At 41.7% G+C, this 16,282-nt stretch overlaps 1 protein-coding gene across 12 annotated transcripts in view; it reads right to left on the reverse strand.

The window, feature by feature from the left end:
- Nucleotides 1-16,282, reverse strand: part of LOC108260972 (adhesion G protein-coupled receptor L3) — a 338,157-nt gene that overhangs the window by 98,266 nt on the left and 223,609 nt on the right. For all 12 annotated transcript variants that reach the window (XM_047152306.2, XM_017461737.3, XM_017461736.3 and 9 more), the window contains one exon: nt 4,086-4,430. In XM_047152306.2, the coding sequence (XP_047008262.1) occupies nt 4,086-4,430 (345 nt within the window). The remainder of the gene's footprint in view (nt 1-4,085; nt 4,431-16,282) is intronic.

A 16,282-nucleotide genomic window follows, 5' to 3' on the forward strand; every position in this document is an offset into this window, starting at 1 on the left:
GTTTGCAAGAGACTTGAGACTGGGAGGGACGTTCAACTTTCAGCAGGACGTTCAACAATCCTAAGAACACTGCCTTACCTACACTGGAGCGGTTCGAAACCAAGAACCCGAACGTCTTAGAATTGGCCAGGCAAAGCCTTAATTTCGATCTGACTGAGAATACGTGGCAAGACTTGAACATTCTTGGTCACCATGAGTCTTACAGAGCTTGACAAATGGGCAAACGTATGAGGATCCAGATGTGCAAAGGTGATAGAGACTTAGTTGCAGTCAAAGGTGGTCCTTCTGAGTACTGACAAAGGGGGGTGAATACTTATGCATCCAATAGTCAGATAGATCTAATTGGTGCAAGTTTGCATATCCGTTGTTACCCAGATGAGGACGGGTTCCCTTCTGAGTCTGGTTCCTCTCAAGGTTTCTTCCTCGTATCATCTTAGGGAGTTTTTCCTCACCACCTTTGCCACCGGCTCGCTCAATAGGGATAAATCCACACGCTTAAAATCTGTATCCTGTGTTTATATGTTTTGCTTTGAGACAATGTCCATTGTTAAAAGCACTATACAAATAAAAATTGAATTGAATTGAGGTGAATTGAATGAGGTTTGGCAGATTGCTCGGGTCCAATTCTGTTCTCCAAACCGAGCAGTACATCTTCGCAATCCCGTGGAAGCGGCTAATCATGCAAACTAATCCCCAGTCATGGAGGGGAAAAAAATGCAGAAACAAATCGGTGTAAAGGAACAGCATGGCGGAAGGGAAGGAGAGAAACTGTGACAACATTAAACTGATATAAAGTTTGACTGACACTTCATTTCCCTCTACCCGAGACTCTCTTTAGCTTCGTGCAGATAAAGAGGAAAGCAGAGCGAGAGAGACAGAGAGAGACGAAGGTGAAAAGCGAGACTGAAAAAGTGAGTAAGAAAGTAGTGGAGGATAGAAAGACAGCGAGGGCAGGGATGAGGTGATAGACGAAAGCGAAAGGGTAGAAGACAGAACACAAGAGGCAGAATAAAGTGCTGCAGAAGTACAGAGAAGAAAGACAGAGAGATGAAGGAGAATGTGTATATGACAGAGCGAGACATACACACACACACACACACACACACACACACACACACACACACACACACACTTGTGACTGAGCGTGGCTGGAGATCTCCCGGCTCTGATGCTTTGAATGGTGCTTCTCGTTATCTCAGCACACGCAGCGTCCCAGCCGACCCATATGCACCACTGATTCGCTAATGAATGGCATGAGTAATAATAGGAGCAACAACCACACACACACACACACACACACACACACACACACACACACACACACACACACACAAAACATGACAGCATGCACACTACCAGACATGTTACACTAACGTTTGAGTAAGCTCCACTCAAAGCCCTCACACTCTATTCAGAAAGTTCCAGAAGTGTTAGAGCAGTCTAATAATGCAGCGCAAATCAAATTCACCTGGCACAGGAACGTGAGGACGGAAAAGGAAGCAGCTCAAACTGCTCAAACTAAACACTCACAAGCCAATGTCACACAGGAAGTTGGGGCTTTGTCAGAAGCTGTTGATGATTATTTTTGCATAGCAGCTCCGACAGTTCGCTCGTTCAAATATGTTCGCGTTTCTAAAGTAACAACTTGCAGGACTTGTACACTAAGTGAAAACGGCAGCTAATTTGTATCGCAGACGTTCTACAATACGAAACGTAACAAAGAAAAAAGCACGACACGTCATTATTTAATATAATGTACATTGAGGTGTTATACGAGCTATAAAACATTTTGGGACGTGCATCAACGCTGTTCATTATTTTCAGACAACTGCACGCTCTGTTGTGTTTCATTCTGTGTTTAATTCACACTCACACCAGGGGTTTTTTTTTGCAGCCTTTCTATTTTCCTGACCTCTTAATCATGAAATAAAATAAAATAAAATCACTCATTTCTGTTTTGGGGTCACACAACATTCAGATTTATTTTTTCTAGTCGAGTGGAAAATCAAGGCTGGATGGTTGCACTGTGGGAATATTTATTATTCAATATAATAAGATACTACAGCGATGTGGAATTCAAGGACAAACTGCCTACAGAGTAGTCCACAGGCTTATCAGGAGAACGAACGTTAATAACACACATACCTGTATATTAAAATCTGTACAAATGAAATATAGAATATAGCTGCCAAAACAGCTCTGACCCGTCGAGGCATGGACTCCATAAGACCTCTTAAGGTGTGCTGTAGTTTCTGGCACCAAGACGCTAGCAACAGATCCTTTAAGTACTGTAAGTTGTGAGGTGGGGCCTCCATGGATTGGACTTGTTTGTCCAGCACATCCTACAGATGCTCGATTGGATTGAGATCTGGGGAATTTGGAGTCCAAGTCAACACCCTGAACTCTTTGTCATGTTCCTCAAACGATTCCTGAACAGTTTTTGCAGTGTGACAGGGCAAATTATGCTGCTGTCACAGTCATTAGGGAATACTGTTGCCATGAAGAGGTGTACTTGGTCTGCAACAATGTTTAGGTAGGTGGTACGTGTCAAAGTAACATCCACATGAATGTCAGGATCCAAAGTTTCCCAGCAGAACATTGCCCCAGATCATCACACTACCTCCACCAGCTTGCCTTCTTCCCATAGTGCATCCTGGTGCCATCTCGTCCCCAGGTAAGCGACGCACACATGCACCCGGACATCCACATGATGTAAAAGAAAACATGATTCATCAGACCAGGCCACCTTCTTCCAGTGGTTCATGGTCCAGTTCTGATGTTCATGTACCCATTGTAGGTGCTTTCGGTGGTGGACAGGGGTCAGAATGGGCACAATGGTTACGCAGCCCCATATGCAGCAAGCTGTGACGCACTGTGTGTTCTGACACCTTTCTATCATAGTCACCATTAACCTTTTCAGCTATTCATGCTACAGTAGCTCTTCTGTGGGATCAGAGCAGACGGGCAAGCCTTCGTCCCCTACGCGCATTGGTGAGGATTGGGTGCCCATCACCCTGTCACCGGTTCACTGGTTTGCCTTCCTTGGACCACTTTTGGTGGGTACGAACCACTGTATACCTGTTGTTTTGGAGATGCTCTGATCCAGTCGTCCAGCCGTCACAATTTGGCCCTTGTCAAAGTCGCTCAGATTCTTACACCTGCCCAGCTTTCTAGCTTCAAGAACTGACTGTTCACTTGCTGCCTAATATATCCCACCCCTTAACAGGTGCCACTGTTACGAGATAATCAATGCTATACACGTCAACTGGCCGTGGTTTTAATGTTATGGCTGATCGGTGTATTCATTTATTTACAAGAAAACATTAGATGTTATTGCTGCTTGACACAAGTATTTCCTGGGAAATTCAGTTTGTGAATCTCTTAGGGTTATGTTTGCTGTAGGTGTTTGTGTGTGTGTGTGTGTGCGTGTGCGTGTGTGTGTGTGTGTGTGTGTGTGTATGTGTGTGTGTGTGCACTTGAATTAACCCTGGACTAGCTGACTCAGCAGCTTGTATCTTCTTCCCACAGCACATCAATGTCCACCAAACTGAAGTACTGATTAAAGAAAATCCCTCTCTTCACTTCGTCTCTGGATTTAAACAGATTCATACTAAAGCTTTTTGATTAAATGTCTTTCATGTCCTCTTTTCCTCTATCTCTCCGCTATTGTGTCCTTGTGTGTGCATTAATGTTTCCTGGGCATCGGTTGTTCCTTTTCGGCTTCTTTTTTTTATTTATTTTTTTTATGAGCTTAAGTTTTTATATGTGTTTTACCGAGTCATTAACTGTACCTACTGAGATTAAAAATGTATCCAATACATCTGGGCTGAATATTAGGGAGGTGGGGTCACTAAGATAAAACAAAAATGCACACTACATTAACAAGATAATGTGATCTTGTGGTTAGTAATATAATAGATTGGAAAAAGCCAGAAAAAAAAAAAAAAACATTATTATAATATCAAACACACGCACTATGAGAGAAAATGATCAATCTGTCTGTCAAGCTGGCTAACCATGAACAAGTAACAGTTAATCCCTATTATGATTGTATTAGTTAATTTATTATACATGGCATTTGTTACCTGTTGTTCTGAAGGGGCATGGCTGTGTAGCGGTGAGGCCTTGACGAGTTTTGGGCCAGGTAAGCTCCGCCTCCACAGTAGGGTTACAGAACTCTGCAGCATTGTTGGGCAGGACGGAGGAGGGTGGCGGGCGTGTGCTGGAAAGGGGCCCGGAGCTGCCTGGAGGACGGACCTCAACAGTGGTGGTGTGCGCCCTCGGAGTGAACACGCTCAGAGTCGGAGATCTGGTAGTGCTAGATGTGGTGGTTGTAGTGGTAGAGGTGGTGGCGGTGGACAGTGTAGTTGGGCGGGTGGTCGTCCTGGTGGTGGTGGTGTCCATGAAGACGTGAACCGAGGGCGACGACTCTGTGGAGGAAGAAAGGGAGGAGAATTAGCAGTTAGGTATGGAGTCAGCTGAGGTTGCTGGAGGACTAACAAGAAGTAAATAGATATATGTTTGTATTTGGAACACGACTGCATCCTGAGTCGCATCTCATCACAGTCTCTAAGGCTGCGAGAGGAAAATGAGAGAGACAGAGAGAGCGAGGGAGAGACAGATACACAGCGGGAGGGAGAGTGTGAGAGAGAGAGACCGTCAGCCATCAGCTATTCAATTAGACTTGACAGGTTTCTACATGGGCCTGCTACCAGTTGACTTCACAAACAGCACACATATACACCCAAAGAGAGAGACAGCTACAACATGTTCAGTATAAACACACACACACACACACACACACATACACACAGAGGAACTCTAGTTAGGCTAACAAATCGATAAGAATGCTCAACATTGCCTCAAGAACAAAGCAAACTGGAGGGAAAAATGTCTTCAACAAATACCCCTCCTGCCTCACTGTTTCTTTTCCTGTCCATTTCCTCACACACATGCAACCCTTATTTTTCGGTGCTTCTTTCTGTTTGGTACAAATGTGTGTCATGCGCTCAGATCCTACATCCAGGGAAAGACAGGTGAAGCACCGTTTTTAAATGAAGGACCATGAAACATATAGCAGTATTGGCATGCATGACCTTGAGGAATAGCAGCAAAGTCATTCATAGTGAAAACGTGCTGTAACCAGACAACAATCAGAGCGTGTTAAGTCATGTACACTGAGCAAGTCCTACCAGGTTGTCAAACATGGCTGTCACGAAGGGTCACGGTTAATTGCGGAGCAGTGGGTGTATCCATGGTAACCGCGCTTACCACATGTGGTCGGGTAAAAAAAAAAATTCAAACGGTGGCTTCAAATGAACTTTTTGAACCGTTGTCCCAAAATCCCCCGGGACAGCAATTTCAATCATCTTGAAACAACCTTGACCGTTCCAAAGTACTACTTTTTTTCCCTCATTTTATGAATTAGAAATTGTGAAAGAACAAATCACTTCAGGCCAGCACAAAGCTTTAGGCTACTGTCAATCACAACGGTCACTGTAGGCGACCTGGCCAGCGCACTGACGTTAATGTTAACATAATAACCAGCTGCTGTTTGGCTGAACAATATAGTCTGGCAGAATTTGTTTCCCAGCTTAGGACTTTTACTCGCATCACAGAGGTGATGACGGCTCTTCACGTCTCCCTTTGATTCTCCATTCTTTTTACTGGAATAGACCTCGGCATACTTTGTTCCAATAGCTATTACCGTACTTAGGTTGAACTATTAAAGGTGTGGGATTTGTGAGAGGAAGGATATGCTGGAAGCATAGTGCCTGGGACCACAGGGTGTCATTAATTTTGAGTTCTGTGTATTTACTCGACACAGTGGTAGATTAATTATGCGTCACGTTTTGAAGCTTCTCTTACAGTTGTATTAGGTGTATAGCACAAACATTATAAATCAAACAACACTGCGGTGAAGTATATTGGAATGCAAATTCTACCTGTTCTGATCCTATGGCTAATATCACTGCCGACCACCCATGTCCTAGAAATAAAACACACCATAAGAGACACACAAACCTCCCACATAACCCACACATACAGTACACCCACATACAGACAGAGTAATTGCAAAATAAGGAGCTGAAATTAATTTTGCCAGCAGCATTTTATAAGGCTGCACTGAGAATCTAATTGAGACAGACAGAAGGGGGGGGGGGGGGGGGGGGGTTTAGAAAAAGAGAAAGACAGAGAGTGGGGGAATAATGGTTCAAAAGGGGGGCAAGATCAAATCTACATGGCTGGATGTCTAGCATTCTCTACAAAACAATAAAATGAACTATCTAATGCCAAAATTCACCACCAAACACCAACACATACCATCAAACCCCAAAATTAAATAATAGCAGCATTCTTCAAACACCAACACTACTAACACCAGTACTTACCAGCATTCATATTCAATCACCAGCATCAACCATCTGTCATTGATATTTACCATCAACCACCAATACTTACCATCAAACACCAGAGATCACCATCAAACACCACTATTCACCACCACAATCCAATATTCACACATCAACCACCAAATACTTACAGTACATTTACCATCAACAGTCAAAGTTCGCCATCAATCACCAATGCTCACAATCAATAAAACAACTATCACTACCAAACACCTACATTTACCATCAGGAGTCAACATTCTTCTTCAAATACACCAATGCTCCCAATAAAAAAATTTTAAAAAAAACACAACTACCACCATTAAACACCAACATTCACAATGAAACACTCGAAAAACATCACCAAAAACACCATACACCAACATTCACTATCGAAAAACAAAATACATCAACCATCAAATACCTACATTTACTAGAAATAGTTAACATTCGCCATCAAACATTGATGTTCACCATCAGAACCATCACGTGTGAATCCCCTACGTTTACATTTCAAAACCAACATTTACCAAGTAAACACCGTCATTCACCCACATATACTACATTTATTTACATTTATTCACTTAGCAGACGCTTTTATCCAAAGAGACTTACAAATGAGAAAGATACAAGCAAAGCGATATCAAGCAGAGAACAATACAAGAAGTGCTACCATACAAGATCTATTAATTGAATTCCAGAAGAAGCAAAGTGCAGAGTAGAGGTGTAAGTGCATTTTTATTTTTTATTTTTATTTTTTTATTATGAGTTGGTTAGGTGTTCATGGAAGAGGTGGGTCTTTAGCTGTTTTTTGAAGATGGTGAGAGATTCGGCGGTCCGGATTGAGATTGGAAGTGCATTCCACCACTGAGGAACAGTTAGTGTGAAGGTTTTGGAAAGGGACCTTGCGCCATGCTGAGTTGGAACTGCTAAACGTCGGTCACTAATCGATCGCAGATTGCGAGAGGGAACGTAGGCCTTCAGGAGAGAGTTGCGGTAGGAGGGTGCTGTTCCTGACAAGGTCTTGTAGGTGAGCATCAAGGCCTTGAACTTGATGCGGGCAGCTACAGGAAGCCAGTGGAGGGAGATGAAGAGGGGTGTGACATGGGTTCTCTTGGACTGGCTGAAGACGAGGCACGCTGCAGCATTCTGAATCATCTTAAGAGGTTTGATGGAGCGGCTGGGAGGCCTGAAAGCAGTGAGTTGCAGTAGTCCAGTTTAGAGATAACAAGAGCCTGGACTAGTATCTGTGTAGCCTGTTTGGTGATGTAGGGTCGGATTTTCTTGATGTTGTAAAGGATGAACCCCATATACTAAGATTAGAATACTGTCAGTTTTCCATTTTAAAATAAATAAATAAATAAATAAAATGCAGTAAAAATGACAAGCCAAATAACCCAGTGTGAAAATGGGAAAGAATTTTAAAAACTTTTCACTGATCACACTCAGGTGCAGCGAGGGTTGGATACTGAAACCCGGTATCAAACTGGCCCCGGTGCTAAATTATGAAAGACCGTAGTGTTGATAATCTCTGACGCTATCGGTTCTGCTTTCTTTACTTAAGTAATGACTATATTTTAATCATATTTCCTATTTATTATTGCTAAACAAACGTTATCATGCATATTTTATCTCACCAACCATTTCCAATTTGCGTTAATATTAAGACGTTCGTCTGCATTTTTGTTATCCGCAATCCAGAAGTGAGATCTCTCGTTCTCACAACAAGCAGCTTTCAAACATGCGTTATGTGCAGACAGAGAAATGCTAAATTGTCCGCTGCCTAGCTAGCTCGTCTCAGGTTGCCCCGTCTACATCAGGTGCGTATGCTAGCACTCTTCACAAATAACAATGACGTATAATCAAAGCATACACTCATTGAAGTCTCTCGCGGTATCGAGACAATGTTCACCTCAGACTTTGACCCGACATCTTTTCGCTCATTAAAGTCAGGTTGAATCGACGTTGTACACGCCGTTTAAAATAATTGGTTTGTTTACCTTACGCCGAAATGATGTTGATTTCATTCGGGTGAAACGACATTACGCATTCAACGTATTTTCTACTTGTTTTTAAAATCCCAAATAAAGAAATAAATCGGTATGTAAAGATTTAGGCTATTAAATGCACATCGCTTTCAGTTACTTTACAAATATAACATATAAACTACTACATATACATCTTTAGAGTATTTTTTTCTGCAGTATATACATCTTAAACACTTTTAAAAAATGTCTCCACACTGGTGCATGTACAAATAGATGCATAATAATAAACATTTTATTAAAATAATAATAATAATAACAATAATAATAATAATAATTTTAAAAAAGCAAATGGTAATTCTGTTCTCAATTTGTTTCTTTTTTCCTAAAAGATACCGTTAAAGTACCGGATCGATAAGCAGTATCGGTAAGAGTAGTAATACCGCTAAAACCGTAACGGTACCCATCCCTAGGTGCAGCACTCAAACACAGTCTTTAGATTTGTTGATGTTCGGTGGAGAACTTTTGTGCTGGTACGCTCAGAGCTTTAGTTACTCTGTCAGATCTGCAAAGCCCCTGACCCATTTTGTTGAACCTCCGGGTCCATTTCACTTTTCAAACACTTCGAACTTCACAGAACTGCACTGAAGAGGCACAAGGGCCCAGAGCCAGTGCCTCGCTTGCATACACACTCCACACAGACACACATATCCATCGTGCTGCACATAAAAATAATGGATATGTTAAAGAAGCTAATCAAAAAAAAATGACTGAATGAGACAATTAAGCAAACAAAGTGTGTGTGTGGGGGGGGGGGGGGGGGGGGGGGCAAACACAGGAAATTGGGCTTAGCCAGTGATGCGAAGTAAGAAACATGAGCATGTTTACTGAATGTGTGTATAAGCATAAGGAGCATTACAGTTAATGCAGAAGAGGTGTGTGTGAGAGAGTACGAGAGACTCCTGCACACTGTAATTCCCCCTACTAGACATGACATTCACACGTTTGTCTCTGGAAAGTGATAATTATGGCACTTCCATCTGTCTGGTGACCATATGCAAGCAGTAAAAGAACAGCTACGGAGGGAGAGTTCGTTAATACATAACGAGTGAGAAAGACATAGGGAGAGCAAGCCGAGTTGTGGAACGTATCCATATGCTTGAAGAAAGATTAGCCGAGGCAAATGGATTCTTAATGAGTAATCTACAGAAGACCCTTCAACCTAGGAAACAAATTTCTGCAATTTCTATTTCATATTAAAAACCCTTAGTAAACACCATTAAAGCTATTTTTCCACTGTACCATAATGCATCACAAACTTTTCAAACAACTCATCCTACATCATTTCAATTGATGCTTTCTGGCTCTCATTATGCTACTTCAGCATGGGTTCCTCGAGGGTTCTTTGGCTAGTTCTTGGCTTCCCTGAAGGGTTTTACTTGGAACACTGAATGGTAAACATATTGATATAGGGTTCTACTGAGAATATTTAATGGTCCCCCAAGAAGTAAACCAAACAGCCCTTTAGAAGGATAGATAGAAATTTTATACTGGAAAGGAATTTCCAATTCCTACCTTTGATTTCTGACCAAAAACACTCCATCAAACTAGTTTTAACAAAGGTTAGAAGCAAACTCTTCAGCTTTCTCCATCATCCAAAATTTAAAAAAATAAAATAAAAAATGTTGTTTTATAGAACCCTCAAGTCTTTCGCTCTCACTTCCATGACATCGTTCTTATTTTCTTCTTTAGTTAGCATGATAACCTTTTTAAAAAATCCGATTATAAGAACTGACAAGGAACACCAATTATGCCACATCATTCTGCAATGCCATATTCCAGTCGCAAGCCAAAGCTTCATTCTAGCAAATTTGAAGCTTCAACCTCGCTTTAATTATGCCTACTTCTCGTCTTCTTCCAGCAGCAATGAAATTAAGACACACTTCTTTCACTGCTAGGAAGCCCTCATTGCAGTGCAAGCAGGCCTTGTCAGTTTTAATGACTCGCCACATGAAGGAGGACCAGTCTAACGCCATTAGCATTTAAATTTTGCCACCAACAGTGCAGGAGGTCCTTTTTTGTCAGTCAATACAACCATTCTTGGGTATTCCAGAGCTGGATCTGGATCATGTCAGTGTTGCATGTCAGCTTGAATGACTCACCCGTCAGTGGGGCCACACTTCCACAGCATAAAATGATTCCCTGTCAGCTCATATAGTTCGATACATGGAGAAGACAGGGCAAGGGTTTTCAATTCTTTCACTAACAAAACATGGAACAAACTTACAGATCGCAATATTTGAAATGAATCCCCAAGATTCCTAATCAATCACCACATAAAGCATTCATCGCTAACAACAAATACCAATATTCACCAAGAAACACCAATATTCACTATCAATCACAAACATTTTCTAGAACATTGCATCCATTACACACCTATATTTACCACCAAAACCCTAATATTATCATCAGACATCAAAGTCAACCATCAAACACCTACATTCAATAGCAATAGTCAAGAATCGCCACAAAACACCAATACTCACAATCAAACAACATTCACCACCAAATGTCGAAGCATAACAACCACCAAATACCTATAGTCACCATTAATCGTCAGTGTTCGCCATCAAACACAAACGTTTGCAAATCAAAAACAAAATTTACCAACCAGGACCAATATCGACCATTAAAAACATGCATTTAACAGTCATCATCGACCAACAAACACCAATTCTCGAAATCGAAAACCAACTATCACCGTCAAAATAAACACCAATATTAACCAATTTACACCAGCATTAGTGTACAGCACTGTTTTCTAGAATAAACCAGTTCTAGGTTATTACAGAGCTGGATTTCATTTCAGTGTTGCATGCCAGCTTGAATGAGTCACCCGTCAGTGGGGGCACACTTCTACAGGATAGTTAAAACGATCCGCTGTCAGCTCATATAGAATGATACATGGAGGAGACAGGACCTAGATTGCAATTCTCCCAATTCCACTGAGCTCCAGGTCAACATCCAGAGGCTCCACATGTGGACTAAATTAGGTCAATTACCTTCTGGCTGGAATGCATTTTCAGAGCTCGGCTCCATTCCTAGGTTACATGGCTATCGTTTCTTCTGTTTGACATGTGGCCCTAAACACTGGAAGATGGCAGCAGTAGGCTGTGACATACGAGGCGAAGCTTTACTCTGCCGAGGGGGAGGTCAGGACGCAGGATTAGCATATTACAAGGAGACTTTCAGTCACAAAAGCTAACCTGAATACCAAATAGGCATATGGGAGGTAAGCACTTATAATAATTGGTATTGCTGCTAATATTGATAATGTTCCTAACAGTAATTAGAAGTCTGGGTAGTAGATACTACATTTGGCCCATGCTAGCTAACTATTTGAAGAATTGTGTCTAAAAGACTAAAAAGAGCATTTCCTTTGAGATATTAAGGTTATGGATAAGTATAGATTTAGATGTATCATAGCAGTAATTAACTGCATTAATAATTGCCAGTGGAAGGTCCTCCCAAGGAAAGTAATACAAACATGTGTGTGAGGAGGGGGAAAAATGATAAAGCTGCTTCCATCTCTGTCAGTGTCAGACTCTAAACCCTTCACCTCAGGACTGACATTAGCATTAGCACATAGCTTCAGCACTGCAAGCTAATCTGAATACCTAATAGGCCTAACTGAGACAAGCACTTCGAGCGTTAATACTTCACTTGAATTATTGCTAACATTGCTACTATTGCTAATGTTGCTAGTCTGAGTAGTAGATAATAGGCTTGGCCTCTGTTAGAATGCATTAAGAGTGTCAGTGGCACATCGTAAATCTTTCACCTCAAGACTAGCATTTGTGATTAGCATTAGCAGCTAGCTTCGCACTATCAGAGTGATGTTCATTTGGGACTTTAATGTGACATGATACAGCGCTAATGACCTGAACCAGACCGTTGTTTACAGTTTAATTGGTCAAGCTGCCTTCATTAGATATGCCAGGGACAAGGAGACTGTGTGACATGTATAGACACAGGTCTGGGTAGAAACACACACACACACACACACACACACACACACACACACACACACACACACACACACACACAGAGACAAATCCATACAGTCTCACAAGCATCTACATGCATTCATAGGTTTTCAGGTTATCTGTTATTATCTTATTATCTTACTACCTCTATTTGTAATTGTCAAAGTGTAATTGATGATTTCTCTCTCTCTCTCTCTCTCTCTCTCTCTCTCTCTCTCTCTCACTCTCTCTCTCTCTCTCTCTCTCTCTCTCTCTCTCTCTCTCGCACGCACACACAATCAAATTTAGATCAAAACTGGCAGATTGGTATATCTCGAACAGTAATGGCTATTATGTAAATCAATCACTTCAGGACACCTTCCCACTGACTTCCTGTTTCACAAGGTAATGCGTCAACATGCAGAATCAAATCACGGCTCTCATGTGGACTTTAAATTACCTAAGTGATCAGCATTAACAGTTAGCTTCAGCTCCACAGAGGAAGCACCACTATGGGTTGGCAGCCATTATCAGAAACAAATGCCACTGAAGTATGCCACCAATTAAATTACCAAAAAAACATGGACAAGGTTGGCGTGAAACAGCGTAACACATGTAAGTAGGTGGCTCTCTGAAACTTATCCAGTGTTCTTTATCGAATGATAAACAAGTGGTTCTGATTAAATGTCAAACTTTACTCATGAACGTGGTCTGTGTTTAGGTGAACTCATCTTTGAATCATTTTAGCAGTTTTTCACACAGAACAGCACAGTGCTTGAATTCTTTTCAGTACTGAAGTAGAAACTCTGGACAAATTCTCAAGAGCCAATTCAGCTGTGAAAAACCACTTCAAGATTGGTGATACTGGAGTTGGCATGGAACCGAACCAGGTTAGCGAACACTACAGTCACAATAGCATTTGTTTCTTGTGGCCGTGTAGCGACCACTGCTGTACTTTTGCCACTTGTGGGCATGTGTTTCCATGATAAACAATAGTAGCTATATACACCAGTCAGCCATAACCTTTAAAACTGCTGACATGTGAAGTGAATAACGTTGATTATCTCGTTGTCAAGCGGTGCAATATATTAGGCAGCAAGTGTTCCTGGTATGTAGTGGGTAGTACCTGCAAAAAGTGGTCCAAAGAAGGACAACCTTTGAACCAGCGACAGGGTGATGGGTGCCCAGGGCTTGTTGATGGCACAAGGATGCACTAGGGGACGAAGGCAAGCTGGTGGAGGTAGTGTGATGCTCTGGCCAATGTTCTGCTGGAAACCTTGGGTCCTGGCATTCATGTGGATGTTACTTTGACACGTACCACCTACTTAAACATTGTTGCAGACCAAGTACACCTCTTCATGGCAGTGCAATTCACTAATGGCAGTGGCCTCTTTCAGCAGGAAAAGGGTTCAGGAATGGTTTGAAGAACATGACAAAGACTTCAAGGTGTTGACTCGGCCTTCAAATTCCCCAGATCTCAATCTGATCGAGCATCTGTAGGATGTACTGGACAAACGAGTCCAATCCACGGAGGTCCCGCCTCACAACTTACAGGACTTAAAGGATCCGCTGCTAATGTCTTGGTGCCAGATACGACAGCACACCTTCAGAGGTCTTGTGTAAGTCAGAGCTGTTTTGGCTGCACAACGAGGGCCTACACAATATTAGGCAGGTGGTTTTAATGTTCTGGCTGATCGGTGTACAGCTTCTGAAGCTAACTTGTTAAATTGTATTATTTTACATTTTACATGCTCCAGATTCAGTCTTGCTTTAACTGTATGTGCAACCAACAGAGGCAATCACCTCTATTTCTACAGTGCATGCAATTATTTTATTTTGAATGGAATGGTGACTTAACTCACCTGTGTGACCATGAATCTTTCACATAAGAAAGGAAAGAAAAGCTAAAACACTCAGCCCTCAAGGCCTCCGAGTAGACTGTCCGAGATCTAAATTTAGAGGTAAAAGTCATCCGCTGGTTGAAGAAAAGTAATGACCAATCGGAAATGTCTGCAGAACTTCCGCCGGGCTACGCAATGTGTCATGCGGAAACTTCAAAGTATCTCTGAGAACTTGGAGCTTTGTGTGAATTCATCTAAGAGAATCTGGAAAAAAACAATATCATCAGACTCTAAAGCGAGGGAGAGGAATACAGTGTTAGGGAGTGCGAGAGAGCGAGCGAGAGAGTGTGGGGGAGAAGAGAGGTAATGTTTGTATGCTATAATTACTTTGAGAGTGCTTACCAAAATCCAGGGTTTCTAAGCTGCTTTACAGAACACACTCACAGTCGAAGTCACTCGCGCACACACATACACACACCAACACACTGCGTGTTTGTAGGGTAGTTAAGCATTCTGAAGCTGAAGGAGCTGTCAGCAAGAGGAGCGATTTCCGAGGTGAGTGGTGCACTGCACAATGACACAACCACTCCAGGACACGAGGACAGACCCCAAGAGAACTGTAGTCTCTTACCAGAGCTGCCATTTCCCCACTCTATGTCTTTCACACGTGCATATACAAGACACAAACACACACAGATGGCAGCCTTCTCTTGCGACATGCAAATGCCAGACAGCCAGTGTGTGTATGTGTGTGGGGGTTTGGATGCCAAACAGACCACGGCGGGTGCCATGATCCGCAGATGGCAGAGATTAAGAGGTCTCAAACTCAAAGACAGTGGACAGACAGTGAAGAGAGAGAGACAGAGAGACAGAGAAAGGAGGGTGTAGCTGACCATATTCATCACAATTTTGAGTCGTAATTCGATTTTGTTTCCAGCATTTTCCAGAGTATAAGACATTGTTTTGCCTGCCACAAGCTGATAGGAATTTAGTAGTTTACCCATGTATTGGTATTTTCATGGTAGATATTCTGAAGTTAAGGTAGTTTTCCTATACATTCATGTGTTTTTTTCGTTAGACATGCTAGAGCAGAATCTATGGTGCTGTAGTTTTTCCATTTCTTTGTATTTTGATGCTTGGCATACTACAACCCCGATTTGGGATGCTGTGTAAAATGTAAATAAAAAACAATTTGCAAATCTCATAAATCTCATATGCCATTCGCAATAGAACATAGAAAACATAATAAATGTTTAAACTGAGGAAATGTACCATTTTAAGGGAAAAAAAAAAGGAATTTTGAATTTGATGGCCGCAACATGTCTCAAAAAAGTTGGGAAAGGGCTGGAAAAGTAAGCGCTACTAAAAGGAAACAGCATGAGTATTCACTCTCCTTGAACTTTTACACACATTGTTTTGTTACAGTCTGGAACCGAAATGGACTTAATTGAGATTAGATGTCATGAATATACACAAAACATCCAATATTATTGAAACTACATTTTAGCACAATAAAATGTCATTCAAGGAGGTTAAATAATAGTATTTTAGTGAATGCTGGAGTGTATTTATAGTACGTAGACATACTACACCAAAAGTTACAGTGTATTGTTTTTAATACTGTTTATTTGTTTTTGAGGTAGGCATGCTAATTCTGAGGCTGTGAACACGTGGGTGTCTTTACTATTGGCATGTTATTGTGTACATTACAGTAATTTATTTTTGGAGTTGTCGAGTTCTAGTGTTGGGTTCAAGACCACCTTATCCGAGACCGATTCAAGACCAAGACCATAGCCAATGGAGTCCGAGTGAAGACCAAGACCATAGCCAATGGAGTCGAAGTCAAGATGAAGACCATAGCCAATGGAGTCCGAGTCAAGACCAAGACCATAACCAATGGAGTCCGAGTAAAGACCAAGTATGACAGTGGGGCAAGACAAAGATGTCGAGACAGAGACCAGTTAATTTGCTGGTTGTAGAATCATTCTAACTTAACATGAAATTTCCATTGAAGTAATTACAATAACCTACGTAAT

This window comes from Ictalurus punctatus, chromosome 29 (genome assembly GCF_001660625.3).
Source record: "Ictalurus punctatus breed USDA103 chromosome 29, Coco_2.0, whole genome shotgun sequence".
NCBI lineage: Eukaryota > Metazoa > Chordata > Actinopteri > Siluriformes > Ictaluridae > Ictalurus > Ictalurus punctatus.